Source organism: Equus asinus, chromosome 14, assembly GCF_041296235.1.
Source record: "Equus asinus isolate D_3611 breed Donkey chromosome 14, EquAss-T2T_v2, whole genome shotgun sequence".
Taxonomy (NCBI): domain Eukaryota; kingdom Metazoa; phylum Chordata; class Mammalia; order Perissodactyla; family Equidae; genus Equus; species Equus asinus.
Window position 1 is genome coordinate 47,438,229 of NC_091803.1, and position 14,768 is coordinate 47,452,996.

Here is a 14,768-nt window from a genome sequence, read left to right on the forward strand (position 1 = left end):
TATTTACCCAATCTCCATTTAAATGTCATTTTTATGAATTCTATTCAGAGGATGTTTTATTTACCATCTCGCAATTAGTTTTTGTTTGTTTACTTGTTTGGGGGTTTTTGCAAATAGAAAACACCTTAATGCTTTCTGTGTAGTTAGGGTTTTTCTCTTAGAACAGACTTTCAGCGTTGAAGTCATTGAGTCAAAGGGAATAATAATAATTTTTTTTATTTTTCCTTTTTCTCCCAAAAGCCCCCCAGTACATAGTTGTATATTTTTAGTTGTGGGTCCTTCTAGTTGTGGCATGTGGGTCGCCGCCTCAGCATGGCTTGATGATCAGTGCCATGTCTGTGCCCAGGATCTGAACCAACGAAACCCTGGGCCTCTGGAGCACACGAACTTAACCACTCGGCCACAGGGCCAGTCACTGGGAATAATTATTTTAAAAAGCTGAAGCTGAAGACTGTCAAAGTGATAGACAAAAGGGCTGTGCCCTCACTGACCCATTTCCCCCAGCCCTGACTAACAGCATTCCTCCAACGTGCAAACTCCATGCAGGAGAAGGGCATCTCCTTGCGGTGGCTTTGATTTGCATTGATTTAATTACCTAGGCTGAACATTTCTTGGTTAAGTCTATTAGCCAAGTTGGCTTCCTCTCTGGCAACTTGTCTGTTGGTGTCTCCATTCCTTTCATCTTTAGGGTTTCAGTGTTTTTCTGATCAATTTCTTGAGCACTGTAGACAATAATGGTGTTGAGACTTTGCGACATTTCCTGCAAATATTTTTCCTATTGTTTGCCTTTGTATTTTGTAACCAATGTTGCTTGTGTTCTTTAGCTAATGGACCACCTCTCTTTTTTTGCGATGTCTACTCTGACTTCTAAAATTAGAAAGCACTCCCCCTTCCAGAGGTGATAAATGTCCACTTCCATTTTTTTTTAGCAGCGATTGATAAAACGTATTAAAGTCTTTGACTCCGTCTGCATTCCAGTCTTCCTCTTCTGGTTGGCAGATGGTGTGAGGAAGGGACCTGGCTTCCTGCTTGCACAGCACAGTCCAACTCTGGCTCAGCCGGGGGGCCACAGGCTCCAGGCCCGAGAGCATCAGGGTGAAGCCTGGGCTGCTGTTTCTCGGGTCACCCAAGTGAGCGATGTCCCTGGGTCCTCCGGAGCCCCCAACTTTCTCAGGCCCACTCATTTTCTGATGCATCTTGACTTCTGTTGCTTGCTAGATGTTAAGGCGGAACTGCCCTTGGAAGAATTGGCTTTAAAAAAAAAAAAAAGGCAGAGAAAAGTGAGAAAGACACATGAGAGGAAGCAGTGGGCCCCAAAGAGTCTGAAAGGCCTCTGGGATCCGGAAATTGATCATCAGCAGGCTGGAGAAGCTGGTCACACAGACGTTTTGAAACACTTTCCACAGTTTATGATTAGACATTTTTTCCCTTAAATTACTTCTGGCCATCTCCTCTCACACTGTAGGTTGAGGTCTGTTTTCTTCACCTCCATATTCCCCGTAACTGGAATAGTGTTGGGCACCAAGCGTGCTCAAAAATACTTGTAGACCGAATCAATGAATCAAGGAATGAGTCTGGAATCCCGCTTCCCATACTCTGCCCTCCCTCCCGTCAGCCCCCCCGCCTCCCACCAGGTAGCCCAGCACGCCCTACCCCCCCGGAATCTCCAACGCGGGTCGGGGTGCGGAGGAGGGACAGGGAAGGCAGAGGAGGCGGGAGAAGGCGGGCCAGCACCTGGTGGCAGTCTCGAATTGAGGGTGACGCCCCTCCCCCTGGCAGGGCTGCTGGAGAAGCGAAGTGAGAACCTGGGGTGGGGGGCAGAAGGTCGAGAGGTAGTCCTGGGGCGGGTTTGGGGGACGATGGGAAGAAGGGACAGCGAGGCCGGGAGAGACCCTCGCCCCGCCCGGCGCTGCTGCCGGCGGCCACTAGAGGGCAGGGCAGCGCTGACCCGGAGGGCCCGCCAAGGCCGGGGGCGGAGCGGGGGGCTGCCCCACACCCGGCCCCGGCCCAGCGCCCCCGGCCCCCACCGCCTCCCAGGGCGCACCGCAGCACACCCAGTCCACGCGCGCACCCACTGCGCAGGCGGGGAAATTGAGGCAGGGCTCTGCCTGCCATCCAGCGCCCTCCCCCCCCAGCCTGGTGGGGAGCCCCCAGGGGGCCCCCCACTGCGACCCCGCAGCCCTGGCAGGGCGTGGCCGCCCGAACCCCAATTCCGGCTCTGACGTCAGCCCCGTGTTCCAAATAACTTCCTCCCGGAGCTGCTTTCGCCGGGGCCGCACATCCCGGAGGCCAGCCGGTCGCGCCCAGGTCAGGGACGTCCCGGGACTGTCATCCCGGCCCGGCCTTCCCAGAAGCAGCTTCCGCCCCGCCCGCCCTGGGCCGCGGGTTCCGGGAAGCCCCCCGCCAGCGGCCCGGGGGAGGGGGTGCAGCCGTGGGGAGGGGACCGGGGTTGGGGCGATCCTGGGGCGGGTTCTGGGACCTACGCGCTTGCGTGGGGGCTGCTGAGGCTTGGTGTTCTGGGGGGAGGGCCCGTGAGGGGCGCTGGGGTCAGCTGGGGACACCCCCATCAACGTCCCGACTCTGCCCCCTGCTCTTTGTTCCATAAGCACCGGTGGCCTGGACCACCCCATCAGTGTAAGCCCCACCCTGGACTCTTGTGTTCACTGCGGCCGGGTCACAGTAGGTGCCCAATAAATACGAATGAATGAAATGAATGAATGAAACAAGGAGGGTCTCAAGGGCCGCTGCAGTCAGCTTATGTGAGGCCTGTGGTGAGTTGGGGGGTGTCTGTGGTCAGTCATGGTGGAGGCAGAACCCCAGGACGCAAGCACCCTAATGAGGCAGGCGCACCCTGGCACCAAGACCCTAAGGAGTTTGAGGGAGGGGTCTGGCTCCTCCAGGTTCGGGGGTTCAAGGCCAGGTCATAGAGCAGTCGGGGTTCTGGGGTGCCTCCTTCCTGTGAGAGGAGCTGGGCGGGCCCGGCTGACAGGTCGGGCGGCATAGCCGAGGCGACACTCACCTCCAGCATAAAACCCCACTTCATGGAGCCCCGCACCTCACACCACGGCTCTTGGAGCTCCCGCCACCACTGTCCCCTGCCCAGTCCCCAGCCAGGCTGAGACCATGAGGCGGCCGCTGGCCGTGGCCCTGCTCCTGCTGCTGCTGTGGATTGGTGAGTCCTGGACATTGCAGGAAGCCGGTCCCCTGCCTCCTGGGAGGGGCCCCCTCTGCCCTGGCTGGAGCTCTAGCCAAGCCCCCCGTTCCTGGTCAGGCCCGGCTGCAGCACAGGCCTCCCCTCTTCACCAGAGTGGTGGGGCCTCCTGGGAGGATGGGAAGGTTCCAGATGTCCCACCTGGGGGAGTGAAGTGAGGAAGGCAGGATAGGGGTGTGGGCGCAGGCCCGAAAGGACCCCTGAGGCACTGACCCAGGCAGAGGCTCCGTCCGCCTCCCACCCTGCCTCGGACACCATGGGCCAAACTCTGGGCTATGTGCTTCTGTTTTCTCTCCTCTCGGCCTCTGCATGCATGCAGGATCTGAACTCAGAGCCACTGGGCTCCAAATCCCTGGACCACCATGAGCTGGGCCTAAGGAGGGGTAGCCGAGCTGCCGCCTGAGCCCGGGAGCCCTGGGAGGCTGGTGAGGGTTCGGCGGGGGGCCAGGGGAGCCAGGCTCCTGCTGCCACCAAAGAGGGAGGGTACAGGGAGGAGCAGGCCCTGCATCCCTGTGCCCTCTCCCAATCCCGGGTCAGATTCAGCAGGTGCCAACCAGGAGGCCCCACCTCCCAGGCCCCTCCCCATGGGGCAGGCTGCTCTCTGCCAGGGAACCCTCCCGCATTCCTGGGCCAGCCAGGCCAGCTCAGCAGCCACCTCACTTCCCTGTCCTCAGGTCACCTCCCAGGGCCGGGCCAGGTCACCCAGGCTTTGACTCGGTCGGGGCTCCAGGCTTGCTACGAGGGGAGGAGGGCGCCAGAGTGGCACCTCAGTGGGGAGGCCCCAGCCTCCCAGGGCCTCCCCCTCTTGGCCTCCTGGCACAAGGATAATAGTGTTCTTTGAGGAAGCCCATCTCTGCCAGGGGGTGTAACACCATGATTGCTCCCGCTGGGTTGAGTAATCAAGGCCATTGCCAAAGTGGGAACAGCAGCCTGCCTTTGGCTCACAAACAGCTGTGACCAGGGGCCTGGGCTCCTTCAGCACCATCCTCACCCTCACCTCTGGCCATTCCCTCCTAGAACCTTAGGCCTTTCCCCGCCCCAACCTGCTACAGGAGCATGGAGACCCTGGGCCCAGACGAGGGGCCTGACACCCAGCCCCTGACAGGACGCCCACCCTGCAGAGCCCCGGTTTCCCCATTGACCCATCCTGGTCAGCCCTCTCCCCACAGCCACTCTATACATCCCTCTATACATGCCCTGGGCTCAGGGCTCCTGGATGTGGGCTCTGCCTTCACGGAGCTCCTGGGCCCACAGGTGAGATGAGCAACAATTCTGCCTCTAGAGTGAGGTGGGCAGAGCTCTGTGAGGCTCGGCAGGAGGACCAAGAGCTCAGGAGAGAAAGCCAGGCTTCCTAGATGGACAGTGCACGCCAGGAGGGCTGCCTGGAGGAGGCAGCATTTTGGTTAGGCCTTGATCTGGATTAGGACCTGTAGGATTTGGACTTGTAGAGACCGAGAAGAAAGAGCCTCAAGGCAGAGGGGTGTTGTGAGTGAACACTCCAAGGTGGGAAGGCTCAGCCTGAATGAGAAGCAGAGTTGCACTAGACCGGGGTGAGGAAGCCTGCAAAGCCTCAGGGCATCCGCCCGCCTGCAGGTGTGTGCACTTGACCCTGAGAGCCCACGACGGATCCTTCTCCACATATGGGAAGGGGGCTGGCTGTAGGGAGAACCAGGACCAGGCACTGGAAAATTCCCAGAGGGAGGGAACGAGCCTGAAAGCACGTTAGTGCTGCCGAGGGCAGACGGGGTTAGTCAGGGCATCCTCGTGCAAGCAGAATTGGCCAGGCCTTAGAAAGAGCAGGGGTCAGTTGTCACCAATCTAATTAAATTATATTATACTACAAGGAGGGGGCTGGAGGGAATTTGCATTTTAAACAAATTCCCAGGAGACATTTTCATTTTAGACACCTTGTTAACACATCCATTCATGGAATGTCGGAATGTCCCGGGCAGACTTCCTGTTCCCAGTGCTGGCCTGGGCTGGCACCACCCTTGCCCCTACACTTCTGCTTGGCACCCCAACTTCGGAGAATAGCCAGTCCTGCCCCCAGGGTCCTTCTCAGCCTCCAGGGTCTACCGCCTCCTCTTGTCCCATCACAGCTGCTCCCACCCACCTTCACTGCTTTGTCATCCAACGCCCCCCTCAGCACTGGGGAGTCTGCCCTTCAGACTGAGAGTCTGGCAGGAAGAATGGGGATCCCATAAAAATGCTCAGGGTCAGGGTCGGCCCCGTGGCCGAGTGGTTAAGTTCACGCGCTCCACTTTGGCGGCCCAGGCTTTCGCCGGTTCGGATCCTGGGCGCAGACATGGCACCGCTCATTAGGCCACGTTGAGGCGGTGACTCACATGCCACAACTAGAAGGACCCACAACTAAAATATACAACTATGTCCTGGGGGGATTTGGGGAGAAAAAGCAGAAAAAAAAAAAAAAAGAAGAAGATTGGCAACAGTTGTTAGCTCAGGTGCCAATCTTTAAAAAAAAACAAAACCCAGGGTCCTTGGGCCCCCCCACAGAGATTGCGGCTCAGCCGGGCACTTCCTACCCTCTGTGGCCCCTCACCTCCACAGGACTGCTTACTTCTTCTGATCAGAGGGAAGACGGGGTCAGTAGCAGCTGCCCCAGCCTCCGGGCCCTGGAAGGGGTTGGGGTGTAGGGGAAATGCCAAGGGCTGCAGTGGGGAGAGGCTGTCCTGAGCCCCCACCCCAGCTCTGATCAGATCTGCCCCCAGTAAACTAGATACACTGGGGGCAGGGAGGGCACCTGCAACTGGCACATATTTCCAGAGTGTTGCTGGCACAGCTGGGGACTGTCAACCTGGCTGGGGTCTCAGGGTTCCTGTAAAGGCTGAGTAACAGGCCCTGTGCCTGCATTGAGACGTGGTGGGTAATGGATCCCGGGGAGATGGGCCCCCAGAACGGCCCTACCCCGACCCCTCTGCCTGTCCCCTCTCCTGGGGTGGGACACCGTGGCCCAGCTGGGGATCTTGGGCTCCACCTGAAGAGCATGCTGGCATGCCTGAGTGCTCAGGAATCTGAAATCTTGGGAGGACCGACTCATGGTGAGCCCCGGCTGCCTTCTCTCTACTCCCCTGAGACCAGAGAGACCTGTGGGGCTGGGCTGCAGCCTCAGGATTGAAGTGAGGTTTGGGGAAGAACCGAAGGAGACTTGTTCACTGTGGAACAGACTGTGAGAAGGCCCCAGACCTGTGAAATGCAGAGGCCTGTTCCGGGGGTAAAGGCAGACCCCACAGCCCCAGGGCTTTCAGACAAGGACAGTGTGGGGTGTGGAGGGAGAGACTCCTGTGGGGACCAGAAGGAGCCATCCTGCCCCAAGCGGGAGAGTCAAGCCAAGAAGGGGCCCCTCCCTGCATCTCCTGATGGGCAGCTTGTCTGCTCTTAGAGAGAAGCTCTGGACCACAGGCCTGGGCCTGTAAAGATCTCAGGGAACCGGGCCTGTGGGGAACCTAAGGCCCCTGGCCTCTCCTGCCAGGTCCCTCTGTGAACTCAGGAGGCTGTGAGGTCCCTCTGAGTCCTCAGGAGGCTGGGTGTGGAGGGGAGGACAGTGTGGGGGGGGGGAGCAGTGGGGAGGACAGGGGGAAGACAGTGCTGGGGAGGCAGACAAGGACCCGGCAGGAGAGGCCAGACAAAGTTCGGCTTCAACAAAGTTGCCTGATCACCCCTTTCTTCTCCCTTCCAGGGACTCAGGGGGCCGAGTCATTAAGCGGTAAGCATCCACTGCCCTTGGGTGGGGCGGGCTTGTCTGAGAGCTGTGAGACTGGCCAGGGACCCCCAACATACACCTGAGACGAGACCCAGAATGAACAGGCAGAGCATGGGGATCCCAGTGGGGAAAAGCTGTGGAGCCCAGGCAGGAGCGGAGGAGGAGGGTCTGACACATGGTGCAGACGGCGCAAGAGGAGCACTGAGCCATGAAGCACAGAGAATGAGGCAGGAAAAAGCGACAGGAAAGAAGCTAAGGATAGACTCTGAAGACCATTCTGCTGTAACAGTGACAGACCCCCTCAGAGTCACCCACCCCATGTGGGACTCTCAATACCCATTGTCCTGGGAGCCCGTTTGTCAGGCCCTGGTAAAACTTACATGTGTTATCTCAGCCCTCCCTGTGACCCAGGAGGTAGGTCTGATGTCACCATTCACAGGTGAGAGGCCTGAGGTCCAGGGGGGCATGGAAGGGGGCGGGTCCCACAGCTGGGAAAGGTCTGCCTGTGTTAGATGCCCTGGCCTCCGACTTGCCCAAAGTCCCTGAGCAGGGGAGGGGCAGGGAGGTCCCGGAATTGAGCAGAAAGTGGAAGCTGGAGTATGGTGTTGGGAGCAGGGAATCAGAGCCGGTGCAGCTGGCCCCCAGTAAGCGCCAGCTGTCATGTCCCTCTAGTCTGCGGGCGCCCGAGGATGAGGATGCTGAACCGGATGGTGGGCGGGCAGGACGCCTCGGAAGGCGAGTGGCCCTGGCAAGTCAGCATCCAGCGCAACGGAAGCCATTTCTGCGGGGGCAGCCTCATCACGGAGCGCTGGGTCCTCACCGCGGCGCACTGCTTCTCCAAGTAAGTCCGCCGAGCCCCACGCCTCCCCCACCCCGATCCCTCCCCACCGGGGCCGCGGGGACCGAGGACAGAGCCGGGCGCCGGGCTCCAGCACCGCGGACAGCGCCCCACCTGCTCGCGAGGAAGCCCGGCCCGCAGGGACCGGCTTCCCCGCCAGAACGCCCTTTAGGTCCAACCTCGGGGCTAACCTCCGGCTGGAATCCCCGCTTCCAGTCCTTGCTCCCCGCAGCCCAGCCGCGAGGGGTCCACTCCCCCTCTGCTGGTCCCTCCCAGCTTTGCCACGCCTGGGGCCCTGTCCTTGCAAATGCTGGCAGGCTCTTCCAACGCCCTGGCCCTCTTCCCTGTCCCCGCCCCCTTCTCCCTCCCTCCCCCCTCTCTCCCCCTCCGCCCGCCCCAGTCCAGGACACTCCCTTTCCAGCTGGGATCTGGTTACAGATGAGCCCCAGGACTGGAGCAGAATGTCCCTTCCTCCTCCTCCCTGTCTAAGGTCACCCGTGCCATCCCTGAGCAAAGTGCCACCCAATGTATGCTACCGTACTATCGGCCCCAGATCTGCAGGGTCCCCAAGCATCTCAGCTCTTGCCGCACCACAGCTCTGCAACTCTTAAAACCTCACATCTTAAACTGAGAAATGCGGGCTCAGAAGGAGTAGCTGCTTGCCCAAGGCTCACGGGCAGGGCTGGGCCCAATCCCCACTTGGCTGGTCCCCAGCTGCACCCCTGTGGGTGGTCATCTCCTTCGACCCTCAGAGCAAGGCTTTCAGGTCGGGACCATCACTGTCCCCATTTTACAGACGAGGAAGCTGCGTTAGGGAACTTGCTAGGTGACTTGCCCAAGCTCACCTGGCTGGCCAGCGGTAGAGCTGGGAATTGAAGTCAGGAATGAAAGCTGCTTCAGCTGCCACCCCCTTAAGCCCCTCATCCTGCTGTATGTCCTTCTGGAGGTGACGTTTTTGAAGATAATGTGCAGAGACATCAGGCACTGTGGAGGGCCAGGAGGGAGGTCTCTGACAGCTCCTCCCTAGTTCCCTTCCTTTAACTTCCACCAACTCCCCTTTTTAAGCCCTACAGCGGCTGCCTCATACCAGCTCTCTGCTCTTTCCCACCAGCACGTCCGAAACAGCCCTGTACCAGGTCCTGCTGGGGGCGCGGCAGCTGGTGAAGCCAGGGCCGCACGCTGTGTACGCCCAGGTGAAGCGGGTGGAGAGCAACCCCCTGTACCAGGGCATGGCCTCCAGTGCTGATGTGGCCCTGGTGGAGCTGAAGGCTCCCGTGACCTTCACCGATTATATCCTCCCCGTGTGCGTACCTGACCCCTCGGTTGCCTTTCAGACGGGCATGAACTGCTGGGTCACCGGCTGGGGCAGCCCCAGTGAGCAAGGTAATGGGGCAGGGCCAGGAGAGAATGGGGGACATGCCTAGAGAAGGTCTCAGGCAGCTTGGGGGCCACTCTGAACCAACAATCTTTTTCTGTTGATATTGGTACACATGATCTCTATTCAAGTGGGGGAAGTGGGTATGGGAAAGGGTCAGTAGACTCAGAAGGAGGAGCCATGGGGAAGTGGAGAGAGGGGGACAGAAAGAACCCAACCTGGTATGTGGAAGGAGGGAAGAGGGAATTCTGTTCCACGAAGCCCCAAGCCAGAAGAGAAGGTCTAAACCCAAGCAAGAAATAGGGAGCAATAGAGCTGTGGTTCTCAAGAACCCAGGGCCAGAACCCCTCGGTGGGACTGTCTGCTGAGCTGCAGCCTGTTTCACCGCTCCCTAGACCACCTGCCCAACCCACGGATCCTGCAGAAACTCGCTGTGCCCATCATTGACACGCCCAAGTGCAACCTGCTCTACAGCAAAGATGCTGAGTCCAACTTCCAGCCAAAAACCATCAAGGACGACATGCTGTGTGCCGGCTTTGCTGAGGGCAAGAAGGACGCCTGCAAGGTAGGGGCTGGGGTGGGCTGTGTGCAGGCTGAGCCCTGATCCCCAGGCCCAGGTCAAGGTGGGAGCCATCCCAGCTGGATGAGACCCCGGCAGGTGGTCCAGACCAGAGCTGTGTGTTCAGTCAGCTGGGAAAATTCCAGGACCTCAATCAGGGGAGTTAGTGAGTTGGTCTGCAGTGGGGCCCAAGAAACTGCATTTTCAACGCCACCCCCCCCCACCCACCCCAGAGGTGAATCAAGGCAGGGAGTCTGGGGATGCTAGAGAAATGGGTACCCCAGACCAGAAAAGGAAGGACCAGCCATGGGTGTGTGCGTGTGCGTGTGTCCTGGGCAGGGACATTCCTAGGGAGGGGAGCTGCGGAGAGGGACAGAGGGAGGAGGACAGGTGTGTACGTGTGCCTGTGTCCCTGCAGACGAGGCTCTTGGGCCCCTGTGGGCTCTGACAGTGCCTCTGCTTCCCCCGCAGGGCGACTCTGGGGGCCCCCTGGTGTGCCTCGTGGGCCAGTCGTGGCTGCAGGCTGGGGTGATCAGCTGGGGCGAGGGCTGTGCCCGCCGGAACCGCCCAGGCGTCTACATCCGGCTCACCTCCCACCACAACTGGATCCATCGGATCATCCCGGAACTGCAGTTCCAGCAGGCTAGGTTGGGCAGTCAGAGGCGGGGCCCCCGGCTCCAGCAGCCCCTGGGTCGGAACTTTGCGCCCTGCCTGGCAGCCCACGCTGTCTTCCTGGTCCTCACGGCCCTGCTCACCTTCCTCTGAGCCCCGGGTCCACGGTGTACATTTTGTAAATAGCTCTCCAATTCTCCCTTCTCTCAAATGCCCAGATATTTTTATTTATGTTCATTCTCCAATAAAAACCCAACCTCAGTGCCGGCTGCCTGGGTGCAGACCCTCGGGGGAAGGAGGAGTAGAGAGGTGCCAGTTCGGGGGTGCTGAGGAGCTGTGAGTTGGGGCCAATGCCAGGGTGGGGGAGGGTGGCTCCCCAGCAGGAAGGGAGCCATGGCAGGCACACTGGGGACTGGACGTCACTGGAGTCCAGGGTCTCTAGAGTCCCCTGTGACACCGGCAGAAAGAATGGGTCCTGGCAGAGCACCTTGGAGGAGGGCTTTGCGGGGTGTGGGGATCACAGCCCCCACTGCATACGTCTGCATCACCCTGAGACGTCTTCAAATAACATCAACAGGGTGACGCACCCATGGGGAGAAGGCAGCAGCTCCTCCTAGGGCCCCTCCAGGAGTTCCCTGTTCCCCTGCTCCCCCTTGACCCCTGTTCCTTTTTCTCCATCCCCTCCCTCAGCCTCGACCTCCCCACTGGTGAGTCTAAAGCTGCAGGGGGTGGGGAGGGGCTGGAGTTGGGGCCCATGTCCCCTGGGAGCCATTGACAAGTTGCTGCTCCCCTCTGAGCCCATTTCTCTCCTGTAACCCAGGACGGCACCGCCCACCTGCCTCTCAGGGGTAATCGGGTGAAGGCGCCAGAGGGCGCGACAGAGAGAGGCAGCAATGTGGGTCCTGCCCCTGGGCTCCCGTGCCTGCTAGCCTCCCTCCTAGGCCCCATACCCCCCTCACAACTGCCTGGGGACAGCTCTGCTGGGTCCCTTTAGACCCAACACCCTGGGAAGCCTCAAACCTCAGGGGTGCAGGGCCCAGTATGGCCCCCATCAAGTCCACACACTGTGTGGGCAGCCAGCCCACAGAGGAGGCAAGGCCCAGGCCACTTGGGGCCATGGATTCAGCAGAAGAGGCCCCCCGAGACAGCTGAGGCTCCAGTGGCTCCCTGGGCCAGCACCCCTTCCTTCCTCCTTCCATAGGGTTCAGAGTTCGGGCCATACTTGCTGGCATCTTTAAGGGTTTGTGTAAGGATCCCCAAGAATTCAGAGGAGCTAGAATCCTGCATGGAGAGCCTCACATTTGGCTTTGCTCACAGCGCCCCCACCCCAGGCCTGCTGGCTCATCCTTGGCCCAACTCTGCAGCCCCACCCTCTCTTCCTTCGTCCTGTCATCAGCAGCCCCACACAATCTCGCCTGGACCTGCCCCTCCTTCCCAGTCTGCCCTGTTCCGGCTGTTGTCACTAGGAATCCAGCACAAACATGTCTCTGGAGCTCAGCCCCTCACCCCCCCTCACTCTGGCTCTGCCCGGGCCTGCCCGGCACGGGAGTGATGGCACAGCCACCCAGGGAGACAGCCTCAGGTTCTCAGCCCCTTCTGCAAGCTGATTCCTGAAAGGTACCTGGGCTTGCCTGCCGCACTCAGCACCCACACACTGGATGAGACTCCTAGGAGGGCACGGTTGACTGCTGCCTTCCACACCATATACGCACACCCATGCCCGCACAAAAATCCACACACCCATGCAAACACAGTCACTAGTACACCACATATGTACATTTGTGTAGACACGTGCACAGCCGCCCATGCACACAGAAACACACACACAAACGCAAGCACATGCACACCCCAGCTTGCCACGTACAAGCATGTCCTGGCCCGGCGCCAGTGCCGGTGCCAGTGCCGGGAAGAAAGCAGGCCTGGATGTTCAGGGAATAAATCAGTAACCACTTAGCAGACACCTGCTGTGGACCGGCCCTGGGGACAGAGCAGGGAACAGAAAATGAATTCTCCTTTGTGCTCCCCCTTGCCCTGGGGCATCCCTGCCCAGAGGCAGGAAGGACGACTGGAAGGGTAGTGCCTGGCAGAGGCTCCTGGCAGCCCCACCTCCCTGCTGGCCCTCCAGCACTGGGAACAGGCTGTGGGGTCCTGAGGGCAGCAGAGGGACGTGTTCTGGGTCACCCTGCCAGGAGCAGGGGCTGTCTGGGTCCTGCAGCCTTGGAGAGAGGCCTGGACAACTCACCACCCTGTTCTAGGAGGTGTAAAAAGCCCCAGGTCCCACAGTGGTGGTGGGGTTACATACAGAAGGCTAGGTGGTCTCCAGAGGGAGGCCCCTCTGCTGCCTCTAGTGAGAGGCCAGGATGAAGCCTGACTCCCCAGAGACAGGGCAAAGACCAGGCTCCCCTCAGAGGAGGACTCGCCATCCCATCTCTGCCACCTCTTGCCTGCTGTCCCGGCTTGCTGGGTGCCCTGGGTCCCCCATCATCCTGCTTCTGCTACAGGGCAGGGCCTGGGGCTGATGGGGAGGAGGGGCACAGACACTGGGACAGCCTAGTCGCCCCCTGCTGTAGCCTCTGTGCTGCTGCAGGCTGCCCCATGTGAGGTGGCGGCCAACATTACTCTACGGCACAAGGGCCCGCACCCAGACCCTTGGTAGACGCTCCTATGAGCTAGGAAGGGAGAACCCTCTCGCAGAGATTACTGGTTTCAAAGGGAAAGCAGGGTTATTTCACACCTCGCACAGTAAGCCTAGTGTGAGGAGATTAGGAGAAAAATGACCCCAGCTGTCACGGGTCCCCTCTCCCACCCTGGGTGGAGGAGCAGTACCTCAGAGTCTGCCGGGTGGGTGGGTGGTGCCAGGGCCCTGCCAGCTGAGGAAGAACCCTGCAGAGGACGGGCCAGCCCAGCCTAGGAGACTGTCCGCTGCCCCACTGGGGCAGCAGGGAGCGGGCCCAGCCCAGGGTAGGGCCCCATGATGGAAGGCCCACCTTGCAGCAACCACAGTGCTTATAAGAGAAGAAAGAGGAGGAGGGGGGGCACACACCCCTTCTGGGGGCTGCAACCGAGCCCACAAATCCACATACATGCACGCACGCACACGCGTGCTGTGCGCATGAAAATTTTGTTCAGCCGATGGGAGCCCCTTCTGGCCTCAAGGACCAGGGGTCAGCCATGGCCATGAGGTCACAGGACTGGTTCTGTGCCCTGAGGGTAAAGTGGCCCTGGCCTGATGCTGCCACCCAGAGCTCAGGCCTCAGAAGGCAGGGAAGGCAGGAGGCATGGAGGGGGGAAGGAAAGAGGGGGTGCAAATCAGAGGCCCAAAGCCAGAGACCCCCACCCCCTCGGGGCTGCGCATCAGTGTCCAAGGAGGTGCTGGAGTGGCAGTGCTTCTGCTCCTGGACACCAGCCACCCAAGCTCCAGGCGCGGGGGCCTCAGTGCCCCACAGGCCGGAGGACACAGGCTGTGAGGCAGATGGTGGCACTGCAGGGGTGGCCCTTTACTGCCTCATCAGGCTCAGTGACCGACGTGCAGTGGGGCACCAGCCAGCTGCTGCCACCAACTTTGGGGAGGATGGAAGATGCCAGAAGGACCTGTTGAGTGGATACCAGTAAAGGCAGGGGAGGGGAAGCGACAAGGAAAGGCAGTGCCTGGCCCTGTGCAGTGGCCTGGAAGGTTCTGGGCATGGGCGTTGCAGGAGGCCCAGTGGCTGGAGAGCCACAGAGTTGGCCCTGAGGCTGCCCCGAGCTGTGCTGTTACCCTCCCACACCCATCCACGGCAGGCAGGCTGGAGCGCAAGGTCCAAGGGGCAGGGCTCCCTCCCTGGCCAGTGGACCCAGTGTAAGGGCCCTTGGCCTCAGGACCCAGACCAGACAGCTGTCTCCTTTCCAGTCCTCTGCTCAAACGGGAGTCAAGCTCAAGGCTTTGACGGGGACACTGAGACACTCTGGGGCCTCTCCCAAGTGCCTCCTGGCAGAGGGGCCTGGAGGCAGGTCCAGGTTCACTGTTGGCATCAGGGAGCTGCAAGATGTCAAGTTTAGTCTGGTCAGGAAGAAAACTCCTCTGAGTAGAATCTGGAGTCCTTCCCTGTGGGCAAGCAGCACGGCCCGCCCTGCCCACCCCTCTCAGCCCCGACCCTGGGGCCCCTGGCTGGGCCAGCCACACACCTAGAAACAGGATGGACACTCGGAGAAGACTGGGAGTTTGGGCAGCCGAGACTCCAGCATCTTTGGGTCTAAGACATGCTCCCAACTCCAGGGATCCAGAGCTCTCCGGGAACAGAGAGTGGAAAATCCCCTATGGTGGCTGGGGTGGCCCAAGGGGCCTGAGAAGAGTGGCCACCAGGGGGAGCCCGAGCGGCTGTGTTGGGGCAGGGGCAGCGCCCAAGGATGTGGAGAAATGTCTCCGAAGCTGGTACTTCCGTCCAGGATAGAGACAAGAGGACACGCTACATT

General features: G+C 60.1%; 1 protein-coding gene across 1 annotated transcript; it reads left to right on the forward strand.

Moving 5' to 3' along the window:
• The first annotated feature begins 3,038 nt into the window (after nucleotides 1-3,038).
• On the forward strand, nucleotides 3,039-10,582 carry LOC106826078 (serine protease 27). Its single transcript, XM_014833234.3, has 6 exons — nucleotides 3,039-3,172; nucleotides 6,909-6,935; nucleotides 7,605-7,773; nucleotides 8,882-9,153; nucleotides 9,541-9,710; nucleotides 10,176-10,582. Exons 1-6 carry the CDS (start codon nucleotides 3,124-3,126, stop codon nucleotides 10,467-10,469), a joined length of 981 nt encoding a protein of 326 aa, XP_014688720.1. The 5' UTR covers nucleotides 3,039-3,123; the 3' UTR covers nucleotides 10,470-10,582.
• The last annotated feature ends 4,186 nt before the right edge of the window (nucleotides 10,583-14,768 follow it).

Coding starts and splice junctions, on each gene's coding strand:
- LOC106826078 (XM_014833234.3), top strand. CDS start 3,124: ATGAGGCGGCCGCTGGCCGTGGCCCTGCTCCTGCTGCTGCTGTGGATT. Junction 3,173..6,908: donor CCTGCTGCTGCTGTGGATTG/GTGAGTCCTGGA, acceptor TCTCCCTTCCAG/GGACTCAGGGGGCCGAGTCA. Junction 6,936..7,604: donor GGGGGCCGAGTCATTAAGCG/GTAAGCATCCAC, acceptor ATGTCCCTCTAG/TCTGCGGGCGCCCGAGGATG.